The 27922-nt window shown below is 37.7% G+C and overlaps 1 protein-coding gene across 1 annotated transcript in view; it reads left to right on the top strand.

Moving 5' to 3' along the window:
- Positions 1-27922, top strand: part of LOC150108058 (cystathionine gamma-lyase-like) — a 131903-nt gene that overhangs the window by 20604 nt on the left and 83377 nt on the right. The window contains exons 4-5 of the mRNA XM_090415554.1: positions 1022-1131; positions 25087-25218. Of these exons, the coding sequence (XP_090271680.1) occupies positions 1022-1131; positions 25087-25218 (242 nt within the window). The remainder of the gene's footprint in view (positions 1-1021; positions 1132-25086; positions 25219-27922) is intronic.

Genomic DNA, 27922 nt, shown 5'->3' with positions numbered 1-27922 from the left:
TCCAGGCTCATATTAATTTTGATAATTTTTCACGGAACACTTATTCACTTTCCAGCAGAACACAATTTGGGAAACCCTGCCCTAGACCTACCAGGTGTCTACCCTGTCCCTTGCAGTTGCAAACTGTCCTGCTACAGCTAAACAGGTGGGATAACTAATATCAGAATTTCTGAATACATGGACTACCTCCATTTCCACCATTACAGCTGCTTTGAACTTCCTGAACATGCATTGGACATTAATCACAGAATATGCTGAACAGCAAATATAAATATGAGAGCCTATTCCTCGCTTCTGCCTCAAATTGGGATGTACTCATCCTCAAATCTTCAACACCAAGACTGCTCAATTTAAACCACTGGGGGGGGGTTGCCATTTAGGACTGGTCTTGACTTCGGTTGCATTTCTTCAGCCTCATTTACTCAGTGTTAGTGCATGCGTTCACATATAATTTCTTTTTGACGCCTGATTGATAGCAATGTAACATTGCTGAAATATTAATTAAAGTTAATATAATTAATATTTAGTATACATTGTAATTTCTTAAAAAATAATATAAATTTTCATTTAATTTAATTTTATTATTATTATTATTTTTTTTTTATGAATCCCACCCTATCATACATTTGGTGGGCTCTAAGAGAAAGAGAGGTACTATCTAACTCCAGAGTTAGATAGTCATGGATAAACATGGATTTAAAAAATTTTTTTTCATGTTTAGTCATCTTGTTTTATCCTTTTTTAAGGCCTCCAATAAGCAGGATTGTGGTCTCACAATAGGCAAAATTCATCCTCCACATAAAGACATTCACAAATATCAGTGCCAGCAATGGGATTTTAACTTGCGACCTATTGGTTAGCAAGTAGAAACTATCTGCTTGGCCAAAAAATGCAGTAACAGTTACTCTGGAGAAGCAATCATCATTTTTGAAAATGCTCTGAACTCATTATTTTTCTGTTTAATCATATTATTGCTTTTTATATAGCTATACATGTTTGCTTTATTCACTTTTCATTACAGGCACAAACAGATATTTCCGAACCTGTGCAAACAGAATGGGAATTAAAACATCCTTTGTTGATTCAACAAATGCAAAAAATATAGATGAGGCCATTCAGCCAACAACAAAGGTATGTTTATAGTGTTAGATAATAAAATTATAATAAAAGATAATAATAATAAGATTTAAAAAAAAAATAATAATAATCTCAGGAGCTCATTTTGGTGAGTACAAGCATCGCAAAACCTAGATACCAACTAGACTAGATCTTACTTCATACAAGATAATACTTGGTATGGAAGTTTATTTTTCACTTGAGTAGACTATAATAAATTTAGTTTAATCCTTTATCCAAGTGTATGCAAACAAAGTTTGCTTACACTTGGATCTCCCATAATGCAAAGCACATTTGCTTTGCATTATGGGAGATACTGAGACAAGGAGCGATGAGAGCTTGGTCCACCTTTGCTCAGAGTTGCCTGGTGATGCACTACCTTACCTCAGTCCTGAAGATATTTTCAGTTGCAAACTTTGTTTGCTTACACTTGTATAAAGGATTAAACTAAATTTATTATATACTTGGTATATTATATCTGTAGACTGGTCTTTTACTCCTCCCCAGTACTATTCAAACTGCAATTTTCACTATCTAGCAGCCTCACCATTAGGATGCCTGTTGTCATGCTGATAACATGATATAGGGAAACAAATATTACTTTATAGACTCTCAAAGAAATCTAAACTGGATGGAAAACTTGATAAAAGATTGCAAATTGGAAAAAGTTAAAAAACTTTGGAACCAGAAAGATGTGATGAAATATGAAACATGGAACATTAGATGCATAGCACATAAAAAGAGGAGTTAGATAAAATTTTAAAGAAGAAATGGCAATTCTTCAGAAACAAAAAAGAAACTCGAATGAAAGAAATAATTATCACATATAATGGAGTGAATAAACAGCTGCATGCAAAACTTGGCATAATAATTTGGATCCATAAATCAGTTAATGCAAAAATATCTCATTATATAAAGAAGTATGATTAAAATTAAATAAATATAAATTTATATAATTTTAATTTATTTGACAGTTACAATTTATTTTATTTTATCTGTTTTATTTATATGAAAAAATAAATAAAATAGATAATATAATTATATCTGGAGTTCTTAATGCTAAAATTGGAGTGAAAAAAAAATTAAAATATAGAAAAATTTGAAGAAACAGCAATAAACAAAAATGATTCATTGATTATATAATAACTTAAATAATGAATACATTCTATAAATATAAAAATATACACTACCTACCAATAATTGTCTGGAAACTTCTGTTATTTGAAGTTATGGAACATTCCAGGTTTCTTAATAACATAAAAACTGGTGTACAGATAGTAGGAAGCAATCTTTCATCGTAGCAGTTGAATACAGGTGGTAGGGGTGTGGAGGCAGCCTGGTGAACACTTGTTGCCATAGCATGTTGTACACATGGTAAAGTTTGGTGGTGGAGGAATAATGGTGTGGGATGCATTCAGCTGGTTTGGAGTAAGACCACTAGTCATCCATGGTTTCATGAAGGTAGCTCAGCACCTGGATATTCTGAATAATCAGGTGCTGCCTACACTGTGGAGTTTTTATGGAATGAATGCCCCATCCACAAACCTGCAGCTGCTATGGAATGGTATGAAGGGATGAATATTAAATGAGTGCCCTGGCCTGCACAGAGTCCTGACCTCAACTCCAAAAACCTGTGGGATAAATTGGAGAAGCGATTGAGTCCAGAGCAGCATGTACTCAATCTTTTGCTGAACTCAGTGCTGTTTTGATGGAGGAGTGAAGACAAATTGCACCTGATGTCTGCTGCACATTGGTAGAAAGCTTCCCTCAAAGGGTTGCAGGATGGTATAAAAGCCAAAGGTGGACATACCCGATATTAGGGTTAACCTGCTGATATCAATTGTAAATTGCTAAAGTGTCTTGACAATTATTGGTAGAGAGTGTACATAAAAATATACACATGGTGTGCAAGGAGACAAAAATCAGTAATAGACTAATTACTTTATAATGAATGAAAAAGCAGCAAGCCTCTTCCTGGATGTTCAAGTTAGGAGAGGACTAGAAATATGAATCATTATTTAGTGCAGGCAAAATTAAGGTTTCTACCAAATTGGGCACAAAAAAAAAAAAAAAAAAATAGAGAAACAAATCTTCTTATTAAGTACTTTGAGACATAGTTTATATAGTTGATTGTTTTTTGAGACAACTTCTGGACTTTTTGAAGGTGGTATAGAGATTAAATTTCCAGAGAATTCTTCTGTTTGTTCAGAAGTGCCTTTCAGGTAGGTTATGCAGATAATTTTATCATCAGTTTGGCAGAAGGATGATAATTATTGATTTTTTTTTTTTTTTTTTTTTTCTGTATCATACTTTCGATATATCCATTAAGTGACAGAGAGTTTCTTTAATTCTTCTAAATGATATCTGAATGATAGTTCATTTGAGGCGGTCTGCTGTGAAATAGTGACCAATGCAACCAAATATACAGTTGGTTGCTGCTATAGGCCAGGGGGTACAGGGGGTGATATTAAATTCATTTATCAGCAAATTAGTGCAATGAGTGCAGGGTTAGTGATTATCATGGGGGATTTTAATTATGGTGATATAAATTGGAAGGAGGAAATATCACGTGATAAAAAGGAAATGGAATTCATACATCTTCTACGAGATAATTACTTGAAACAGTACATAACTGAAGGGACTCGTGTGAGAGTGTTGGACCTGGTCATTCATGAGAGCGATCATGTGGTATTGAGTTGGGAGGTTGCAAAACTTGTGGATTTCTCTCTTTATGAAACTACAGGTTAGGCAGTTATAACAAGCTTCGGATTGAGCTTGCAGCTGTACCATGGCAGAACAAACTGCAGGGGAAAGATGTTAGCAGTGCATGGGATAAAATCAGCGGTTATCTGAGGAAGGCAATATCAGATTGTGTCCCCATGGTCAGGAAGAGAAACAAGGTAGGTGTTAGATGGATGAATAGTAGTATCAAGCTTGATCTGCAAAAAAAAGAAAATGTTATGGAGAATTTACAAGGAGAAAGGCGATCAGTACACCCGTGAGCAGTAACCTTCCTCAAGCTAGGAAGGTTACCAGCATAGTAAGAAAAGCTAAATCAGATTATGAGAAGACCTTAGCCAAGGAGATCAAGGGTAATCCCAAAGAGTTCTTTTGCTATGTGGCAAGTTAAAGGAAGAATGACTTCAGAAGGATAACTTTAGTGGGTGCTGATGGTATTGAGGTGACAAATTCAGATGTAATAGTAGAGTTACTGAGTGATCACTTTTCAAAATTCTATCACCCAAGTGAGGATATCTCTGTACCTGTAGCAATAACCAATGTGAGAATTGAAGTTAAGAAATCAGAAGTACTTAGTATATTGCAAAATTTAAATGCAAACGCTGCTGTAGGTTTAGATGGAATATCAGCTCGGGTGTTGCATGAATGTGCAAAGGAATTGTCAACATCTCTTACTTGGTTGTTTAACTTAAGTTTGAACTCTGGTGTGGTCCCTGGGGAGTGGAAGGAAGGCAAAGTAGTTCCTTTGCATAAAGGTGGCGCTAAAATTTCGGTAGTTAATTACCGACCAATCACCATCTCGGGAGTGGAAAAAGTATTGGAAAAGTTGGTTAAAGACAAAATTCAGGAATGGGTAGATCAGGATATGATACTCTATAGGGACCAACGTGATTTTGTTAAAGGTCGATCCTGCCTTAGCAATTTATTACCTTTTTATAATAGAATGACATCTGTGTTGAACAAAGGAAATGACTACACAGTGGTACTTCTGGATTTTGCTAAGGCGTTTGACAGGATACCCCATGGAATACTGTTGCGCAAATTGGAGCGGATGGGGATGGATACTAAACTGGTGATATGGATAGGAGAATGGCTCAGGGAGAGATACCAGAAGGTGGTATATGGAGGAGCAGAGTCCAGGATGAGTCAGGTGACCGGTGGTGTGCCTCAGGGCTCTGTGCTTGGGCCATTGTTGTTTATTTTGTACATAAATGATATAGAAAATGGCTTGAGGGGAGATATTCAGTTGTTTGCTGATGATGCAAAGTTGGGTAGCGCAATAAAAAATCAAGCTGATGTTGAGAGTTTGGAGAATGATTTAAATAAGCTGGTAAATTGGGCAAAAGGAAATGGATGTCAGGTCATTGTGGAAAAGTGTCAAGTTATGCATTTTGGGATTAAAAGATTACCAGCTGTGTACTACATCGATGAAATGGTACTCCAAGAGATTGAGACTAGAGACTTAGGGGGTGCTGGTGGATCGGGAGATGAAGTTCAGGGGACACATTGCTAAGGTGTCCAAGATTGCACATTGGATTACTTGATTATTGAGGAACACACTAACATCCAGAGATAAAGAGGTTATTATTCCTTTATAAAGTGTTGATACTTCCACATTTGGATTACTGTGCTCAGGTCTGGTCACCTGGATTCCTTGGAGATGAGGAAGTTGTGGAGAGCATTCAGAGGAGAGTGACTAAGTTGGTGAGTGATGTAAAAAATGCTCTCTACATTGATAGATTGAGAGCTTGTGGATTGCAGAGGTTGGTTGATAGGTGGAGAAGAGGAGATATGATTTAAATTATTAAAAGGTTTTTATAAGATTGATGCAGGGAAATGTTTCAGCTGTGTGATAGTGATGGAAGTACAAGAGGTTATTCCTGGAAATTAAGGAAAAGGGTGTGAGAACAAGGTTTTTCGCTTGGAGGGTGGTGAATGAGTGGAATGCATTGCCTGTCTCAGTTGAGTTCTTCATCTGTAAATGAATTCAAGAAGAGATATGATAGATATTGTTTCGATAGTTTGGGTCTCCTGCGATGAGTCTACTGACTCCATGGAGATACCTATAATAATAATAGTAATATGATGTCACCATCATTATCAATTTCCTGATATGTACCCTCATGGGTGTATAGAATACTATACTGCACTACCTGATTAAGTTTACATTATTACAAATCTCCTATCAATAATTTTCCTCCATGTTAGTCTGTCACCTATCAGCAGTCCAATATTCTCATATCTTCTTATTAACATCTGACCTCATGGAGTCAAGGACTCATTGTGGGAGATCTGTACTCTCTCATGCCAAAAGATCATTGAACTGTGTCTTGATCCCATTGAGTTTCTGTGCTCACCACACTTTCAAGTAATGCAATCCACTCATCAGTCGCTACATGCGAATGACCTGCTTCTCACTCTGTTGCTCACACCATCCTTATACAGCTTCCTTGAATAGCTTCTAGTTCTATCCTTGCTTTTCTCTATCTATGAAATATCTTCTACATGTACTTTCATATTTCTCCATGTAATCTAGTAACAACCCCTCACACACTTATATGTCTCAATCATAGCTCCTCTTCTTCTATTCACAAGGCTCTGTAAATTGCATTCCCTCATTCTCTCCTTGATGATTTGCTCCTCCCCAACCCGCATGTATTCCTGCCACATATGAATCACCTGATTGGCATTATTATTATTATTGCAGCCTCCATGGAGTTGGCAGACATACATATCGTGGGAGGTTCATTCAACTGACATATTTATCCCACCAACCCACAATTTATCCCATAATCCCACCAACTCTCAAATTAGAAAACTCCATAGGCTCCTTAAGAAGGTCACTTCTTGGCCTGTGGAGATTACCAACAGACTGAAACCCTATAACTCTAGACCCCTCCGCATATATGGGCTCCCAAAAATACATAAAGATAATGTGCCATTACGTCCCATAGTGGATGGCATTGATTCCCCCACTTACAAACTAGCCAAGCATTTAGCCAAAGCGCTCTCACACTATACTGGCAACACACCATCACACATAAAAAACTCAGCACACTTCAAAGCCAGTATAGAAAACCTCAAACTCCAACATAATGACATAATGGTCAGTTTTGACGTCTCCTCCTTATTCACGAATGTCCCCCTCAAAGAAACCTTAGAGCAAATCCAAGCCTAAATTTCCTCCCGATATCTCAGCCCTATTTCAGTTTACAATGAATTCAGGCTATTTCGTTTGGCAGGAAAAATTCTACAAACAAATAGAGGGGACAGCCATGGGTTCACCACTTTCCCCACCCTTGGCTAACTTCTTTATGGAGACTTTTGAAGAGAAAGCCTTAAACTCAGCCCCACAAAAACCTATCATATGGCTTTGCTACGTTGATGATGTGTTCGCTATTTGGCCACATGGCCCAGATTCACTCCTCTCCTTCCTAACACACTTAAACAACCAATACCCTAGAATCAAGTTCACCCTGGAAAAAGAGGCAAACAATAACCTCCCCTTCCTAGACACACTAGTCACCCGCCAACCTGATGGAACCTTGGTTTTCTCAGTTTATAGAAAACCCACCCATACAGGTAGATACATTCACCAACAATCCCATCACCCCCCCCCCCTCACAACAATATGGAGTTATTAAGACACTATTCAACAGGGCAAAAATAATCTGTTCTAATGATCAAGCCCTAACTACTGAACTAAATCACATTCGTGACACTTTCTCAGCCAATGGCTACCCCTCCCCCCAAAAGAATCCAAAAAATACTTAACCCACTTATCCACCACCCTCTCACCTTCACAAAAAAGATTACTCTAGATCCATCACCATTCCCTACATCCGAGGCACCTCGGAAAAAATCAACAAAATCTTAAAAAAACATGACTTGACCACCTGTTACAGACCACATAGAAAATTGGCATCACTTATCCGCTCCACTAAAGACCAACCACTTCCCCTAGACCTACCTGGTGTATACTAGGTCCCTTGCAGCTGTAAACTGTCCTACTTTGGCCAAACAGGCAGGACAGCAAATATCAGAATCTCAGAACACAAGGATTACATCCGATTTCACAAGTACAGCCACTCTGGGCTTGCAGACCACGCTCTGGATACTCACCACAGAATAAGATGGAAGAAAGCCACAGTAATACACCGCAGCAAATTCAAATATGAAAGACTATTCATGGAATCAGCCTCAGCCCTTAGGAACATGCCAAACCTCAACAAATTTGGATGCATGAGACTGCCCCAAATTTGGGAAACATTTATCAGAAGAACTTCAGCCCAAAGGCCAAGAACTACCAATATAGCCCGCCAGGGGGCACCATCAGGACTTTAGGAAAACGTTAACTTCCTAGCTTCTGTTCTCATTTGCTGTTATGTAGTACTTGTGTGCACTTGTCTTTGTAATAAGTTCCCAAGAAGATGGCAACGTGACGTTTGCCGAAATATCGGAAAGTATATATTAAAGTTTATTTAATTTATATTTCTAGTGTACGCTGTCAATTCCTTAATTATTAGTTATCATGACATATTTATCATACTGAATCTTAAAAATTCTTAACACTCCTTGCATTAACAACACATTCTGATTATGCATTTCATTCACTGCCAATTCTCCATATAAAAACTTTTCCTCACACCTCTATTCACCATACTCTTACATACCTTCCAGGGATGACCTCTGGTTTTTCCCCTCTCGCCTTCTACTCTTTTTATAATCTCATCTGAATTAATCCGATAAAATCCTCTCACTAACTTAAATGTCTCTATCATATCACCTCTTTCCTCCTATCCACCAAACTCTGCAGTCTGCATTTTTTTCAACCTCTTTCCATAGCCAGCAGTCCAAAGTCCTGATATCGTCTTAGTCACTCACCTCTGGACCCTCTCCAATGTCTCCACATCACACTGAAAACCAAGTGATCAGATTTGAACACAATAGTTCAAGTGTGGTTTGACCAGTGTTTTATACTGTGGTACAACCACTGTGTATAGCACTTCTTATCATAGCAGCACTATGACATGCAGCATTTGCAACACTAACAATATGTGCTCTAAACTTCAGTTTAGTGTCAGCCATCATTCCCAAATCTCTAATCTCATCCACTTCTGATCCATCTAAACATTATACTATCTATTCCCATCCTCTACAGCTTTTGTACACCAACTTATGTGGTAATCTATCAAATGCTTTTGTAAAGTTCAAGAATATCACTGTATATGATTCTCCCTTATCTAACACACCCATTACCCTATCATAAAATGCAAGTAAACTGCTAAAGCAAGACCTACCCTTTACAAATCCATGCTGACCATCATAAAGAATGCTATGTCCATCAACCCAATCCTGTATTCTATACCTAACCGATCTCTCCAACACCTTGACCACAACTGCAGTTATACAGATTGGTCTATAGTTAGAAATTTCTCTCTTAGAATCTTGCTTGTAAAGTGGTACTATTTTGTCTTCATTCCACTCCTTAGGAACCCAACTGTGGTGCACATTCCTTAAGCATATGTAGTGATATGTCATCCATTCCCACAGCCTTATTAACATCCAACCAAATGAACACCTGATACACATCTGATTCTTCTTCCAATTCTCCTAATACTTGTCTCCCTTCTATATACAGGAAAACCTCACTTAATGCAATTAATTAATCCATCAATTAATGCTCACTAAGCGAAATCACGTTAAGTAAATACAATAAACCATAGGAATAATTATAATTCATCCATTAGTTAGTGTAAATTTGAAAAAAAATTATAAGCTGTATTAGAGGATAAAATCATCAAAGTTAATAAAAAACCAATTGATGAATAGAATGTCTGCATATTTTATAAGTTATATATTTATTCCATCTTCTCCAAGGGAATTTTCCGATTTTCTTTGCTGTATTGCTTGCGTCTAAACATTTGATTGAACTACTATTTTACAAAAAAAAAATAAAAAATAAAATAAGTAAAGATGTGCTTGACTTTTTCATCTTGTCATCCAATTTGTGATAGCTGGCAATCACTTTACCAAGATTTCAGCAGACTTCGAAGCTTCTTTTCATATTAGGATCAGTATCGAACAAAATTTCCTTAGCATGCCCAATGTGACTGAAAATTAGCTCCAGTTCTTTTGCAGTTAGCTTCTTAGTCATAAAATTCTCTTCTTGTTTGCACTCCTTATCTTCTTCATATGAATGCTGTTTTTCTAGTTGAAGGAGATCATTAATGACTTCCAGCTTTTCCTCTAACGCAGTGTTTCTCAAACTTTTTTCGACTATGAAACACTTCGCAAATCCTGAAATTTCGACGGAACGCCTTGATTATTTTGTAATGTATAAATTGATAATTGCTTGGTAATTTAACTGATTTTTTATTATTAATCAATAATTGATAATTAATTAATAATTAATAATTAATTAAACATCAATTAAACCATCATCAAATTAATTTGTCAGCACAAATTAATTTAAAAATGACAAATTCCAGAACTTCTTGCGGAACACCTATTCACCTTCCGCGGAACACCAGTGTTCTCTTGACTTAAATTCAAAAGTAATTACGTTAGAGCAGTTCTTAACCGCGGTTAAGAACCGCTCTAACGTAATTACTTTTCTTCTCTTTTATTACTGTTGCTTTTTTTGTCAATCTTTCTCTTTTCCATATCAGGTGTTGAATATAATAAAGCCTTACAGGTATCTAAATTAAAGCAAAATGAAGGAAAAGTGATTGAGCAAGAGAACAGAGTTTGCATGCGTGCTTGCGATGATAGTTTTGAGTAAACTTCCAAGTGTCGCCAGCCACTGCCTGCAGCATGCCACTAGCTGCTACATTGACAAGTGCTGCCTCTTGCTGCAGATTGGCAGCAAAAAATTTCATGTAACATAAAATCTTGCATGACGTAAAAAAAGTCATCTTAACTGATTAATCACTTGCTTAAAGCAGGAAATAGTGTCATTTCACTTAGTCTCGCTAACTGATTATTGTGCATATCGAATTTGCGCTAAGCAAAATTTTCCTGTATTGCACTGCATCATTTACACCAATATGATATATACTGATAAAATGCTCATTCAGTAATTCCACCACATCGTTTGCAACTGTTATTCTGCTGCCATGACTATCCACCAGTGTCAACCTGCCATAATTATTCTTTCTTTTGTTTGTGATATAGTGGAAAAATTCCCTTGATTTAATCTTGGTTTGATCAGCCAGTCTCCTCTCATACTTCACCTTTTCTTTCTTTACCATGCTCATCACCTTTCTAGCCTGCACTTTGTTCTCTTCAGGATCTGCTCACCACCACCACCTGTCTTGCACCTCCTCCATAGCATGTTCTTTTCCAGCACAGCTTGCTTGATTTCACTATTCATTCATTTCACTCCTACTCTACTTACTTGCTTAATCCTTGGTATGCAGTATACATTGCTTTTGTCAGATACTGCCTTGTGAGTTTCCATGCAATGTCAACATCTTTTTCGCTCAGCTCATCTACCCACCTTACTGATGCTAACTGACTACAGAACTTCCTAATCACCCACTTTATACTTCCACATATATTCATTTTTGACAGTAACCGTTTCTTGTTTCATCACTTCCCAAACAAGTACCTCATGATCACTCTCACCAACCAACAGCAGTGTCAACACTTCATTAACAATTACACCTTGGGAAGTTATCACCAAATCCAAAATATTAAAGCCTTTAGTTGCTTCAATCACATGCTGATTAAGATATTTATCTCTTAGAAATTCTACAAACTCTCTCCTTGTTCCCATAAACTATCTCCTCCTCCTTCCATTCTATATTCATATAATCAATGCCCAACTAATTTGCCTAAACATTTCACAGTCAGTATTCTCTGCATTCCCTGGCCTATAACAGCATCCTATCAGATATACTAGCCTGTTATTTCAACTTCACACCACACAGATTTAGAATCTGTGCATGCACTATTAACTCCCATACTTTGTGGACACAATTCCTCTGCAATCATTAACACCTTCTCCCCCTCTTTTCACATTTCTATCCTTCCCCAAAATTATATTTCCTTCACCGATCGAGTGTTGATCAATTTTATTAACTGAACCAACTAGTTTTACCACACTTATCTGTTGGCATCTTCAGGGCGCTCACATATAGGTTTACACAATCTCAATCTTAAACTTAAATCTAAATTTAAATCTCAAATTTAAACAATCTTAAAAAGTGTGCCGAAACTAGTTGGTTCAGTTAATAAAATTGATCAACACTTGATCGGTAAACCAAATATTATTATTTACTAATTTATGATCAAGAAAATAACCTTCATTATATATTTCCTTCTATTTCTATTCTCAACATCACATTCTCCTCAGACAACCAAGTTTCACGTCTTCCAGTTATCTTTGGGCATATTGACTCAATCAGCGCAACAAACTCAGTTCTCTTGTTTCGAATACTCCTTATATTTGTGTATAAAAATAACAATCTCTATGTAATTGAGGCCATTCTACAGCATGCGCACTCTCTCTCTCTCTCTCTATATATATATATATATATTCTAGCTGCTATACCACCTCTTTCTTTAGTCTGGCCACTCCCATTCCCTGATCCTTACTCAGATTTCCATTCTACCTGTCTCATCCTCACCTTTATGCATTCCATCACCTTGTGCTGCTGCAACCACATCTTCAACCTCATATCCATCTTCCTCCTATCATGCAATCCGTTTAGTTGTGCTATCCTGCTTTATAAGTAGATCGTGATCATTTACTACATTAACTTCTTGACTCTTTGCCTTCTTGGAAAACAATAGCCTTTCGAAATGCCCATCAAAAAGCCAATTTAAATACAATCCATCAACTTTCCTTCAAATTCACTCCACAGATTTACAGATTGAACCCCTGTTGCCTTGCACAACTCTGCCATCGTACTATTCATTATCTCTGCTCTCCTTCTCAATTCACTGTTGGAATATCTGGGAGACATGCCTATAACTTTTCCAATAATTAGATTATCAGATCATAGGATAAGCCCCTCCCCTATAGTTATTTACTGAAGCAATGTCTACATTCACTGTTTTTTTATTGGTTAGTGATTTATATTTTTCAAACAAATCCCTTTTCATCTATTCATAAGTTGCTTTTTTTTTTGTTTTTGTTTTTTTAAATTATGTCTATCATTAATGCAAATATGAAAGTCTAGAGTTTATAGGATCACATATTCTTAATTTTACACAGGTACTTATAATACAAGCACACATATAATATATTATGTAAATTATGTAAATTATTCATAATCCATTTTACAGTACTGATTACATTCCTGCGTGTCATCCATCTGATGACATGCAGGAATGAAATTGCTAATAATTTCACTTGCTTCGCTAGATGGTTAAGTTTGTGGAGAGAGAGTGCTACGATCATTCCAATGTGAACATGTTAAATGCCAACAATAAAAACGCTTGTTTTTGTTTTGTTTTTAATTTTACATATTTTCTTGAATTTAGGGATAGCAAACTAGTGCTTGCCTAGGGGTATACCCAACCATATACCCAACAGCAGTCCTGTTCCTAATCATGTTGATGGAAACAGTTATCACTTACTAAACTATGCTCTAAAAATAAAGCCATTGCCTAAGCATTCCATGTGGATTGGTATTTTTTTCCTTATGTTGGAAGTTCATTATTACATGCATCACACTGCTATTTGTCTGTTTGGTATGCATGTTAAAGAGATTATACAGGCTGTTGACATGAACATTGACATTGTCACCTGCACTGAACATGATAGAATTTCTCCATGGCAGGCTTTGAGTTCTTGAAGTTCCAGCTAAGGAAGTTGTATACTCCATAGTCAGCCTCCCTGCAGCTGTTTAATGCACAGAGCTGAGTACTGATTTTTACTTGTCTATACTGACAGTTCAAGATTTGAGATAGACCTCTGTTGGGTGGACTGTTGTTTTTCTGATAATGTTGTATCCTGTCAGATTAAATGCAATAACTATACTGCTGAGCTGCAAGCTGTTCACCTTGTGCTTGCACACACAAAACTGCTACGAAAAATGTATAATTTATACAGACCCATTGAGTTCTCCTCTGTAGATCCACATCCAGTGCCTTATGATGTTCTACAATTATTGTACAAATGATGACCCTTAATTTTGATAGATACCCAACCACACTGGAATCAAGAGAAATGAGACTGCAGATGCAGCTGCTAGGTCAGGTCCTACTTTCTCCATATGCTCTTTGTCTCTTATACAGTTATTGAAGGTAAACTTCTATAATCCATAGTCAGCCTGCCTGTAGCTGTTTAACTCATAGAGTTGAGTACTAAGCCTGAATCAGTAGCAGTAATCCTAGCAGGAAGCACTAACAAATAACTTGCATCAAATTATTGTTGGAAGTTTTTCCACTTGATTATACTATAAATTAAAGATACCAAGAAATTACATACTTGGTTTAATCCTTTATCCAAGTGTAAGCAAACAAGTTTTTGCCTGAACTATTTTCAGGGCTGGGGCAACTCGTATATAGAAGCCCATGACGTCATATCACTTGCCTTAACACTCCATAGTGCAAAGCACATATCCTTATGGGTATGTATTATTATTACAGGCAACTCTAGGGAGTCCTTAGACTCATCGAGGGAGGCCCTAAACATCATGTCCACACAACTATACGACATTCTCACAGTATCTATCATACCTTTCCTTGAACTCGCTCACCGTCATAGCACCCACAACAGACTCTGGCAGATTATACCACTCATTTACCACTCTAAAAGTAAAGAATCCAGCTCTAACACCCTTGCCAACAACACTCTTGCAGAGCTTCCATAGGTGTCCTCTAGTTCTCCCACCACCAGTCCTGATCTCAAAAATATCCTCTGAATTAATCCTATAGAAACCTTTTAGCAATTTGAATGTCTCAATCATATCTCCCCTTTTCCACCTATCAACCAATTTCTGCAACCCACAAATCTTCAACCTATTCTCATAAGGTTCATTCCACAGACCTGCTATCATCCTGGTCACTCGCCTCTGGATCCTCTCCACCTCCTCCCCATCAAGAAGAAACCTAGGTGACCAAATCTGGGCATGGTAGTCGAGATGAGGTTATCAAGGCTCGGTACAGAGGTACAATAACGTGCTTGTCTCTGCTCGTCAAAGTATTTTTCAACAACCAAGTGAGTTGATGAGCTGATTTAGCCACTTTTGCAATGTCCCCCCCCCCCCCCCCAAACTTCATCTCCCTATCCACCAAAACTCCTAAGGCCCTGGCCTCATCAATCTCCTGGAGTACAGTTCCACCAATGTGGTATACTGCTGCTAATCTTTTCACCCCAAAATGCATAACCTTACATTTTGTCACATTAAATTGACATCCATTCTCCTTACCCCAGAACTCCAATCTATCCAAGTCTTCTTGCAAGATTTTGACATCTTCTGCATTCGCTATTGCCCTACCTAACTTTGCATCATCAGCGAACAAATGAACTGTTCCTCTTAGATCCTTCCCTATATCGTTAATGAACAAATTAAACAGCAGTGGTCCAAGAACAGAACCCTGCAGCACACCACTAGTCACAGGCCGTCTTTTGGATTCTATTCCTGAATAAACTACTCTCTGATATCTCTCCATCAACCACCCACCTATCCATCTCACCAATCCTATATCCATTCCCATATGTTGCAGTTTACGGATTAGAATTCCATGTGGTATCCTGTCAAATGCCTTAGCCAGGTCCAGCAGTATCACTGTAAACCCATTACCCTTATCCAGTTCAGCCGTCACTGTGTTATAAAACTTGAGCAGTTACTGAGGCATGATCTACCCTTCACAAAGCCATGCTGTCCCCCGTACAGTATTTTCATCAATCCATTCCTGTATTTTTCCCTTGACTACTTTCTCCAAGACCTTGACAAAGATTCCTGATATGCTGATCGGTCGGTAATTTGCAACAGTAGTCTTGGATCCTCCTTTATACAGTGGAACTATTTTCTCCTATTTCCACACCTTCGGGACTAAACAAGACCCGAGACTCAGATTAAACAACATGGTCAACGGCACTGATAATTCTTTAGCCGCTTCCCGTAAGATCCGTGCCGGTATAACCATCCAATCCGACAGATGTATTCGTATTAAGGTTCTGTAATAGACTATTCACCTCCACTTCGTTCATCACAATTCCCGTATAAATTAATGGTTCCTTCATTTTTTCACTGTCACCACCTGGATGATATACTCTTGCAAAGTGCTCGCTCAGTAATTCCACTACATCGATGGATTCAGTGACCTTCTTACCATCGTCATTCCTTAAAATCATCCTGCCGTGTACAGTTTTTGTTTTGCTTGCAGCATATTGAAAGAACTGTTTCGGATTCTCTTTAGTTTGCATAGCTAGTTTCCTTTCATAATCCGCTTTTGCTTTTTTTACCACACTTGTTACCCTTCTGGCCTGCGCTTGACCGTTCGTGTGCCTGCAGGTCACCTTTCTCTTTAAATTCCCTCCTCAGTTGTTTCTTTTTTTTGCAGCTCAAGCTTAATGGTGTTATTCATCCATTTAATCCCTACTTGTTTTACTATTCAGACTCTAGGTATACAATCAGCCATAACCTCCTGTAAATGCTCCTTGACCACTTCCCATGCTCTATCGACATCCAGCCCTTGTGGTTTTACATGCCCTGGCACCGATCCAAGCGATCTCCTAAGATTGTCATACTTGCCAGCACAGTAATTCCACACATACCCTGTCTTAATCACAAATTTCACACCTTTAGCCACCTCCCAGGTTAAGACCTTATGATCACTCTCACCAATAGGTGGCAACATGGTCATATTCATTACAGTCAAATTCAGGTCAAGCACTCTGAAACCCCTAGTATTTTCAATTACATGCTGTCTCAGATAGTTATCCCTTAATAATTGAATAAAATCCATTTCCTTCCTCACATGTGTCTTCTCCTTCTTCCAATCAATGTTACCATAGTTGAAATCCCCCATAATAATTACACCTCCTTCCACTCATTTCATCAATTTGTTTATTCATACTATCTCTACCATCTATTCCATCACCTGGTCTATAGCAGCTTCCAACTATATATTTTGTTCTGCCAGTCTCAGTCTCGCACTAAATAGCCTCAAATCAGCTCTTTTCACTATCCTGCAATACAACTTCAATTCTCCTTGGCCAGTTCATCAACTATCATCAATAACACTCCTCCCCCCATTTTATTCTCTCTGTCCCTCCTAAACACACTATAACCCACACATTCTATCCCACTAACTATATCATCTTCTGTCAGCCATGTTTCACTAATGCCAATAACCTGTGGCCAAGAAGAGCCAATCAAGGCCAAAAATTCTTCCTTCTTATTCCTAATACTCCTGGCATTAGTATACATGAAATGCAGAGGTCCCTTTGTCCCACCCCTATCTTGATGCGTTATTCTAACTATCCCATTCCGATTTCTTGTCCTTAGTACTGGCTTGGGTACATTATATACATTCTTACACTCAACTATCTCACTGATGTCCGCATATCTACTCCCCCCCCCCCTTCTTGGTAGTTCTAGTTTCCCTGGTTCTACACATCCATTTTCACTTCATTCAGCAACACTTTTTCCAGTCTCCGCACACCAAATCCATTCAAATGCAGGCCATCCATCTTGTATAAATCCTTTCACCCATCATACTCATTCCACACTTCCACGAATTCCACATCACACCGTCTGCATAACCTGCGCATAAAGTCATTTGCGATTATGGCCCTTCTTCTAAACTCCTCTCTGTCGTACCATGACAGACTCACCCCTTAACTCTGTCACTCTTTTCTTTTGCTACCTTTAACAATACTTTAAAGTCCTCTCTCATAAAAAATTTATCTCCTTTCAATTCATTCATACCTGCCACAACTATCAATTCTTTCACCCGCTGTTTTTGCACTCTAATACTCTCACTTACATCCTTAAATTTCGCACCCGGTAAGTACAATTTAGTTAAACTCCCATCTAACACTCCTCTTAATAATGAGTCACCACACAACACTCTTCCTTCATTTCAGAAACTCTCACACTCTTACGTTTATTTTTCCTTTCAAACACTTGTTTATTTCCGTTAGCCGAGGCACTCTGGAAAGAGTTTTGGAGGTGCTCCAACTCTCGCTGCGCACAACCTAGCGATCTCACTCCCTACAAATAATTCCCCATTTTTTTCATCATTTAAACCATTTTCTCTCTGTGCTAACAGAAAAATGCAGAGAATTCCAGATCCCACTTTGTCTTCTTTTTATAGATTTTAAAAAGGCATTTGACACTGTTGAGCATAACGCAGTATTCCAAGCTTTAATAGAACAAGGCGTAGAAAAAGCATACATCCAACTCATAAAAGATATCTACAAAGAAAGCACAACAAATATCACCCTTTTCAATCACCCGATTAAAATTAACTTAAGTAGAGGAGTATGTCAGGGTGATGTCTTATCACCTAATTTCTTCACATCTACTCTGGACAGCATCATCCGAAAAATTGATATGAAAGATGGAATAAACATTGATGATGAAATATTAAATATCCTATTATTCGCCGATGATGTGGTATTAATATCTCACTATTGAAGTCTGAATGATCTTATGACTTCGTTTAAAGAGATCATACAGATTTCAACAAGTACACCTTTACATATTAAATTGTTCACATCAGAAAATACTTGTATTTTGGTAAAATTACAGATAATATAGTGTTTAAAATGTAGAATATTAAAGTATATAAAATACAACATTTAGAAAGAATCAATTTGGAAAATTATAGAGGTGTATAACAGTTTTGGAAGTATATTGTATTATTTAGAAGTTTTTGTGTGAAATTATAAATCAGGATTCAGTATTGTAAAGTGTAACTAGATTTTGCTTAAGTATTCCACTGGTCTCAATGTAAGAATGGGTCCAAAGGTTTAGTAAGATCAATGTAAGCGCCCGAGAATTGTGGTGTGTGGCAGAATGAAGGGCGAAGTACTGGAAGTGGGTAGAAGGAACGACAGGATCATGCGAATGAAATTGGGTCTTGGAGAAGAGCAGGTAATCATATTATTACAGAGGAGATGGGCAGCCTTCTGAGGGGATGGTGCAGAACATCAGTAGAGTGGAAGTGATGGAGGCCATGAAGAGGATGAGGAATGGAAAATCGGTGGGCCCCGACAGAATTCCAGTGGAGGCATGGAAGGCACTAGGGGAAGAGGGAATTGACCTGCTGTGGGACCTGTTCATGAAAGTTTGCCAACAGGAAAATATACCCAAGGAATGGAGGGAGAGTACTCTTGTCCCCATCTACAAGGGTAAAGGGAATGCACAAGACTGTAAAAATTACAGAGGAATTAAGTTGATGTCCCACACAATGAAAATCCTAGAAAGGGTTCTTGAGGATAGATTGAGGAAGAGGTGGAGATTGCAAAGGAACAATTTGGCTTCATGCCTGGTAGATCAACAACAGATGCTATCTTTGGGTTACGGCAGATGATGGAAAAGTATCGAGAGAAACAAAGGGAGCTACGTCTGGCATTTATTGATTTGGAGAAAGCATACGATAGAGTGCCAAGGCAAGAAGTCTGGAGGTGTCTGAGGGAGAAGAAGGTTCCAGAGAAATATGTCAGGTTGGTGCGGGAAATGTACAGAAATGCGAAGACAAGTGTTCGGACCTGTCTGGGACAGACAGAAAGTTTTCAAGTAACAGTTGGCTTGCGTCAAGGGTCAGCATTGAGTCCGTTTCTGTTTAATATTGTGATGGAGGTGGTAACAGAGGAGGTGAGAGAAGATTCACCTTGGACAATGTTGTATGCAGATGACGTCTTGCTGTGTGCAGATTCAAGAGAAGAAGCGGGAACTAAACTGGAAAGATGGAGAAAAGTACTGGAAGAGAGAGGTATGAGACTGAGCAGAAGTAAGACAGAGTATATGTGTTGCACAGTGGACAGGAGACAGATCTGGAGCTGGAAGGAAATGTCATCAGGAAGGTGAGAGAATTTAGATACTTAGGTTCAACAGTAGAAGAAGATGGAGCTGAGAAGGAAGTGGGATGCAGGATACAAGCAGGTTGGAGGAACTGGAGGGAGATGGCTGGAGTGTTATGTGATAAGAGGGTGCTTATCAATCTGAAAGGTAAAATCTATAGGATAGTAGTGAGGCCAGCTATGACATATGCTATAGAAACTGTGGCCCTGAGGAAAAATAACATCAGCAGGATGGAAGTAGCAGAGATGAGAATGCTTAGGTGGATGTGTGGTGTGACCAGAAAGGATCGTCTGAGAAATGACTATGTCAGGGGAACAGTGACAGTTACAAACTTAGGAGCGAAAATACAGGAGGCAAGGTTGAGATGGTTTGGTCATGTGATGAGGAGGGAGGACAGATATGTGGGAAGAAGGGTCATGCAGATGGATGTGCAAGAAAGGTGGAAGTGTGGGCGGCCAAAGAAGAGATGGAGGGAGCTGGTAGAAGAGGACTTGAGGATGAAGAACTTGGATGTGGTGACAGCCCAAGACAGGAAGGTGTGGAGGAGACTCATTATCAACAGCTGCAGAAGAAGAAGAAGAAGTGTAAGCGCCCGAGGCTGTGTGATACAAGGAGCAGGTGCATATAACAACAGTCACGTGGTTTCCTGCTGTAGAAAAAAGTGCTGACATCATTCAGAGTACGAGACTAACATAGCACTACACATGGTGTTTCAGGAAAGGATGGGGGGGGGGCATGCTATGTGGAGAAAATATAAGATGTTGCAAGAGGAAGAACAGGGCTTTTTTTTTCCAGGATCTCATGGTCAAGAGGAGAAAGTCCAGGTAGCTGGTTCCAGGCTGAACAGCAGGCGAGGATGCGTGGCAGCGGGAGATTTGAATCGGAGAGTTCCTGAATCTACGGACGGAGTTTCCAGCGCGATGCAGCCACTGCTTTCATTATAAGCGGGCGCTGAGTTGCCGAAGTTCCCGTGAAGTCCTCAGATAACGAAGATAGCCAAAGTGCATATCGAGGACAGCCACATTGCAGATACATGATGCCGCACATTGTTCAGCACAAAGAAACAAGCCTCAGGTGTTCTTTCATGATAGTACCAGAGCCAGCAGACCCATTCAAAGCCCCATGTGAAGGTAATATAAAAGTTTCATTATTTATGTTTTGGAAGCCTGTGAACAAATGAAGAAATTGTAATACAAGAGATTGGTGACTTTCAAGGAATTGTTCTATTAGGCGTAAGCCTGAATTCGAAGTTGTTAAGAGGAGTCTCAAAAAGTAGAAAGACAGAAAGTGTTATGTGTAAAATGTATTAGATGACATAAGTATAAGCAGTTTGCTAAAATGAGATTTTATTGGTTCTGGGATAACCTTGAATGAAACTAGTCTTATTTGATATTAACGTAAGATTGCAATCTTTAGCAGTGTGAGTTTTGTAATTAATTAATGTGTATTCATATTGTAGAATAAATATGTATTCCTTTTTAAAACTGAGTCTTGCCTGATTTAAGAGTGTCAACTACACCGCTCTAAAAATACATACTTGTTGTGGGAGGGTAGAGTTAAAGTGAAATATTTTGGCCATGACTGACCAGGAGAGTTAATGGGTAGTTACAAATCTGGATATTGGAAGTATCTCCCTGAGTAGTATAATTTATTATCATAGGGCATAAGCTGGCGCAGTCATTAAACTAAATAAATTTGTTTATGCCTGAAAAGGAGATAGAGCCAAAATCCAGGGTTGTGCTTTGAGTAAATTGGTTTGTGAAGTTGAAAGGTGCATAATTAAGCTAATTTGCATAAATAACGACGCAACATCACTCACCCAAACTCTTAGAATCAATGCTGAATAACATAAGCCAAAACTGCCAAAAAATTGGATTGGAAATACACCCTGACAAAACAAGATCGAATTAAAAACAAATACTGTAAAGATCATACAATCACTCTAGAATCTCACACCATCGAAAAAGTTGAAGAATTCATCTACCTCGGCCAGTCCATAAAAATGAATAATGATATATCAAATGAAATAGCAAGGAGAAAAAGAGCTGCTTGGATAGCCTTCAACAAAATAAAATCAACAATTACCAACCAAAACATAGATATAGACATAAGAGCCCATCTTTTCAATAGTCACATCTTGCCAGCATTAACTTATGGCAGTGAAATATGGAACACAACTTTAAAAGAAGAACAAAGCTTAATAATAACTCAATGTGCAATAGAAAGAAGAATATGCAATATAAATAAAATAAACCACATAAGACACACAGAAATCAGGAAGAAGTCTGGACTCACAGATATAATAAAAACAATCTACAGCAGCAAAAGAAGATGGGCAGGACATCTCGCCAGAATGAGAGACAAGAGATGGACAGTCAGAGTTACAAACTGGTATCTGAGAGATACCAAAAGGAAACCTGGAAGATCAGCCTTAAGGTGGGAAGACCCAATGATTAAGAAAGTTGGAAGAAAATGGAGAAGAAAGGCCCAAGACAGGAATAGCTGGACTCAACCTGCAGTCATGGAGAAATCCTGACTGAAACCACAGGTCCATCAAGGTATAGTTGCTTGCACTCTCTCTTTCTCTTTGATCACTGCTCTCATTGCCATCTTGTACAACATCGCAATTCCCTATCAAGCCACTATTTTCACTCACATTCTGGATTTCTTCAACCATAACTATCACACGACCTGACTCATGCTTCAATTCCTCACTTTACTTACACTTTCCATCCAAGCTCCAGCCTCCTTTGGGGAATGCATACATCCTACATACATCACATTGGACAAACTCCCTCACATTACAGTTTTGAACAAAGGCATCGTATTTTTGGACGCCATTATCTTGTGTCGCATTGCCGCCATGTGCTATTCTATGAAACGTATCGTTAAAATACCAAGTTAAATAAAACGGAATTCACACCAAAATCATACAGACACAACAAGCTACCAAAAATAAACAATACTACGTTAAAATTTAAACTAATATTCCAATTTTCACTAAAAATTATACTTAGCTTTCGGGAGCTCTCTGAAAACACTACACACCATGTAGCCCTCTCAATGCTATAATATTCAGCATTATGCTTCCCATAATGCTATATATTATGGGAAGGGTCACTACCCAGACTGGTTTTGACCTTTATTGAGGTCTCATCAATGGGAGCCAGACCCAGAGGTGATACCACAATAATGCAGAAGTCATATTTTCATATGCAAGTTGCCAAAAGGTGTCACACCTTATTATTAAAATACTCTGGATTAGAAATAGTTGTTGGAAATTTTTCCACTTGGTTATACTATAAATTAAAGATACCAAGAAATTATGTACTTGGTTTAACCGGTCTGGGTAGTGACCCTTCCCATAATGCATAGCATTATATATACCCATAAGGATATGTGCTTTGCATTATGGGATACTAAGGCAAGTGATATGAAGTCATAATCGTCTATATACGAGTTGCTCTTGCAGTTGGTGGCTTATAAGAATTTGTAGTGGTGGGGCTGCAATGCTGCCAGCCCAAACTGCACATAAATCATGTGTTACCCCACTACGTTATTTCCACTAGGTAGCAGTTTGGTTGGTCCGCATTGAATGCAGCTCCAGAATTGAGTATACTAGCCCTAGCCCACACAGCACATTGACTATTGCTACAAAATGAATTATATAAAATACTATCGAGCGGTATTGTATTACAAGAAGATAAAGTTTTTAGATAAATATATATAAATTTACGAACGGCGATAATAAAACAGGAACATTCATTTTATACTTGATGGGCTGCAGCCCTTATGGACGAGCCACCACCGAACCCTTGTCTTATGTCATATTCTGGTGAAGTGCCAACAATTCACTTGAGAGAGAAATGCAGTTTTTTATTAATATGGCTAAGTCTTATACACTCAGATCTTGTCAGATGCAAGCAAACTGTGTGGAGTATTTAAATTGTTACAAAGTATTAATTTATTATATAAACACATTTGATCATAAATGAAGTTCATACATACTGTAGATCCTACATTGCTCAGTTTTTTTAAACTATAAAATGTTTAAAATGTTTTTACCTATTTTTTATTACCGTGTATGCTGCTGTAATCTTTGTAATGGCATAGTATGACCTTTTCTGTCTTCACACCAATAAACCACACACCAACCAATCCTATCCAACTTTCAACATCAATAAACTTTCAACAATCCTATCCATTTGTGCTTGACAGTGTCTCACTATACTTGAACTCCCTCCAAGCACAATCTGGGAGAGGAGGTGACAGGAAATTATCTGCTACCTGGTCAGGAAGCTTCTTTATACATTACAATTCAGATTTAGTTCTATCTGCCATCTAGCCTGCAGAATTACTTGACTGCTATACTCTTGAATGGAGGAAGTACTGACTCTCTACTTTAATCACAGTTTTTAACTCCATCCACATTTTCATTTACTTACATTGAACTGCTGTGGTGTCTTTAAATCTCAATAATTAACACACAAATCATGTTTTAGAATTCCCATGTTTTAATACATTATAAAGTGCTCATCACATATAAAACTTTAGAAAGAATTTCATTTTCTTTGTTAAGTTTTGAAATGTGGATTCAAAATACAAAATGTTTGAATCCCCCATTTCCAAACATTTCATCCGGTCAAAGGCCTATCACTAAACTATACAGAAGAAAGTTGACAAAAGGTGTCATGCATGTTTTAACTGAAGAGCATGAAGCCACTGCAAACTCCATTGCCATATGAGAGGTGTTCATACCTATTTATACAGTCATGTGTTGTCTTGTAATTTTGATTACTGTCCACAATAAAATGAATAACCTCTGTAATGCATGTTACTATAATTTTTTTCAAAGATTTAGACCTGTTGTTACCTCAGAAACCATTAGTTTTCTCTTCAATGGGTGATCTGGTTTTCTTTTCCTGATGGTTTTATAATGAAGAACTTGTTTGGGTTGTCTTTCCACTTGCATTCTTTTAACATGCTCCATTCAATTGTATTTATATTTCTTTATTTTATCTATTATTACCTGATTTAATTATTTCATTATTTCTTTCTTTTATGATCAAATATAATATATTCTGCTGGTTTCTTCATAAGTTTAATATCAGCTGCTATTAATCTTTTGCTTATTTTTTGTTTTATTGTCCATTCACATATAGTAGTGTTGTTAAAGCTAATATATGAATACATGTGTATATTTTATTAATTTGTTATATAATTTTAATTCCTGTTCCAGATGGTGTGGTTGGAAACTCCAACAAATCCAACTATGAAGCTCTCTGATATTAAGGCTATATCAGTAGTTGTCAGAAAGCATTCTGGGATCATACTAGTTGTTGACAATACCTTTATGTCTCCTTATTTTCAGGTAATAGTTAATTAAAATTGTACCTTTGGTTGTTGTTTTTACATTACTCTCATTCACAAGAAGCTGCAAACTGTATTGTGAGTGCAGGGATCAAGAGAAAAGTGATCTGTTGATATTCTTTTTTGAAGAGCTGGAGGAATGTAATTATTGGGGGGGGGGTGCTTCTTGGGAAAGGCTATCCCACAGAACCAGGATAGATGAAATGAAAGATAAATGGTAGTAGCAGGTTTGATGAATCAGCAGTTCAGCTGTAGGACAGCTATTTGATATTGGGGGAGGGGATATAATGGATGCCATTTCTGCTGAAAAGTGCCTATGGGAATATCATTAGAAGAGGCACTGCAGAAACTGACCATCTGTGCAAAGGATTTTCAATTAGCCAAACTGCCCTCTTCTGGATAGCATCAAGAATTTTTAAAGAGGTCTTGAGGTATACCATCAAAAATGTGAGAGCAGTATTCTGAGTTTGGACAGATTTGAGATTTGTACAGATTTAATAGCTGGACCAGAAAAAAGTAACATCTTGGAGGGGAGGGAGGGGGGGTGTCGAAGATCTTTTTGAGCCAGGAGAAAGAGGGGCAGATATCAGTCCAAGAACTGTTGAGCTGAGCATTATCAAATGTGTTTTTTTGAGGTGGGGGTTTAAAAGACATTAGGTCTTTCTTGCAAGAAAAAAGGCAAAATTGTCTTTTGGTAGCATTGGAGGTGAGCATGTTATCACTTTATTTGAAGGATAGTATGAAAATCAATCTCTAGAGAACTTATTGTAGGTAATCTTGAAGCGTGATATGTTTGTGCACTGCAAGGTTTGCCATTTGAGTAATAGAGAGTGCTGTTATCAGCAAAACTGTGAATAGAATTTGATGTCCTAGAGAAGGGGGTCATTTACATATACGAGGAAATGAGTGTGTGATGCAACAGATCCCTTCAAGAATTGAATTAATAGGAAAATCTGAAGAGAGAGAGAGAGAAAACACCTACCGTAATACATAGCATTTGATCCGTGGTAATTCATTTACAAGTGGTGGAAGGCAGGTAGCAATTTGCTGAGAAGCTTTTGTCAAACCTTATCAAATACCTTTGGAAATTTTAAGTGCAACACCGCAAGCTTCTTAAGTTTTCTATGGTCCTTCAGAGGTGAATGTAGGCGAAGAGATCTGATGTGGATCTTTACTGGCTGAATCTATATTGGTTGCCAAAACTGATTAGGTAACTGTTTTTTTGAAGAAGTTGACCATTGATGACCTTTTCTATTGTTCTAGACCAGTGATGGCGAACCTTTTTACCCAGGTGTGTCAAACATCTTTTTTTTTTTTTTTTTTAAATATTGACGTTGTTGATGTGCCACTTGCATATATGCATTATAAATTTAACTACTTAATCATAGATGGTGACGTATACATGTCATATTAGGCTATTTATTTAATAGGACATTGATATACAATCTATGAATTCATATTATACAATTAATTTAATAAACTGAAATTATTGAAATTAGATTTTTCATCAGAATACCAATATTTTTCAACATCCAAGGTGTGTCAGTGCTGACACGTGTCATAGGTTCGCCATCACTGTTCTAGACAATACTAGAGTAGGTCAATTGTTTGATAGTAGACACCTGTCTCCTTTTTTTTGCAGTTGGCTGTATATGGGTTTGTTTCCATATGCTGTGGAGTGGATGCTAACTGAGTCTAATATACTGTAAAGATGATAAAATTTCTACAATTCTTTCATGACTATATACATTACAACATAAGTTGTAATGAATATAGTCGTGAAAGTTTGTTGCCCCAGTCCTGAAATATCTTCAGGACTGGGGCAACTCGTGGCAAAGGTGGACTAAGTTCCATCACTTTCCTTAGTATCCCATAATGTAAAGCACATCTCCTTGTGGACATGTATAATGCTATGCATTATGGGAAGGGTCATTACCCAGACTGGTTTCGACCTTTATTGAGGTCTCTTCAGTGGGAGCCAGACCCAGAGGTGATACCAAGGTTGAAGCAATGCAGAACTCATATTTCCATATGCCAGTTGCCAAAAGCTTGAGTAATGGAGAGTGCTGTTATCAGCAAAACTGTGAATAGGATTTGATGTCCATTAGAAAGAGGGTCATTTATAAGGTTTCGACCTTATAAATTATACAAGGTCGAAACCGGTCTGGGTAGTGACCCTTCCCATAATGCATAGCATTATACATGTCTGCAAGGAGATGTGCTTTGCATTATGGGATACTAAGGAAAGTGATGAGAACTTAGTCCACCTTTGCCATGAGTTGCCTCAGTCCTGAAGATACTTCAGGTGCAAACTTTGTTTGCTTTCACTTGGATAAGAATTAAACTAAATATATAATGTATTTTGGTTGTTAAATACAAAATAAATATCAACTTTTTTCATTTTGGTAATCTTCAGAAAATAATTGGGAAGGATAATTTTTTTAATATGATAGGAAATTTGAATTATAGAATGAATTAGCCAGAATTAGAAGCAAATATAAATAAGTTATATTTCTTGCTAGAGCTGAGTTAATATAACTCTCACTATAGTGAACTTGTGGGATACCAAAAGAATAACTTATTATAGTAGAAGACTTTGTTTTAGTAAATTTCTTGTAGAATAGCATCGATGCTGTGATATCTTAGGTAGGATTTTTCAATACTTGTTAAGCAAGTTTGTGAATGAGCAAGTTTTTCAGTATCCT

Source organism: Typopeltis vanoorti, chromosome 3 (genome assembly GCF_054136105.1).
Source record: "Typopeltis vanoorti isolate ZY-2024b chromosome 3, IOZ_Tvanoo_1.0, whole genome shotgun sequence".
Taxonomy (NCBI): domain Eukaryota; kingdom Metazoa; phylum Arthropoda; class Arachnida; order Uropygi; family Thelyphonidae; genus Typopeltis; species Typopeltis vanoorti.
Note: the sequence above shows the minus strand (reverse complement) of the source record. Positions and strands in the feature narration are given on the sequence as shown.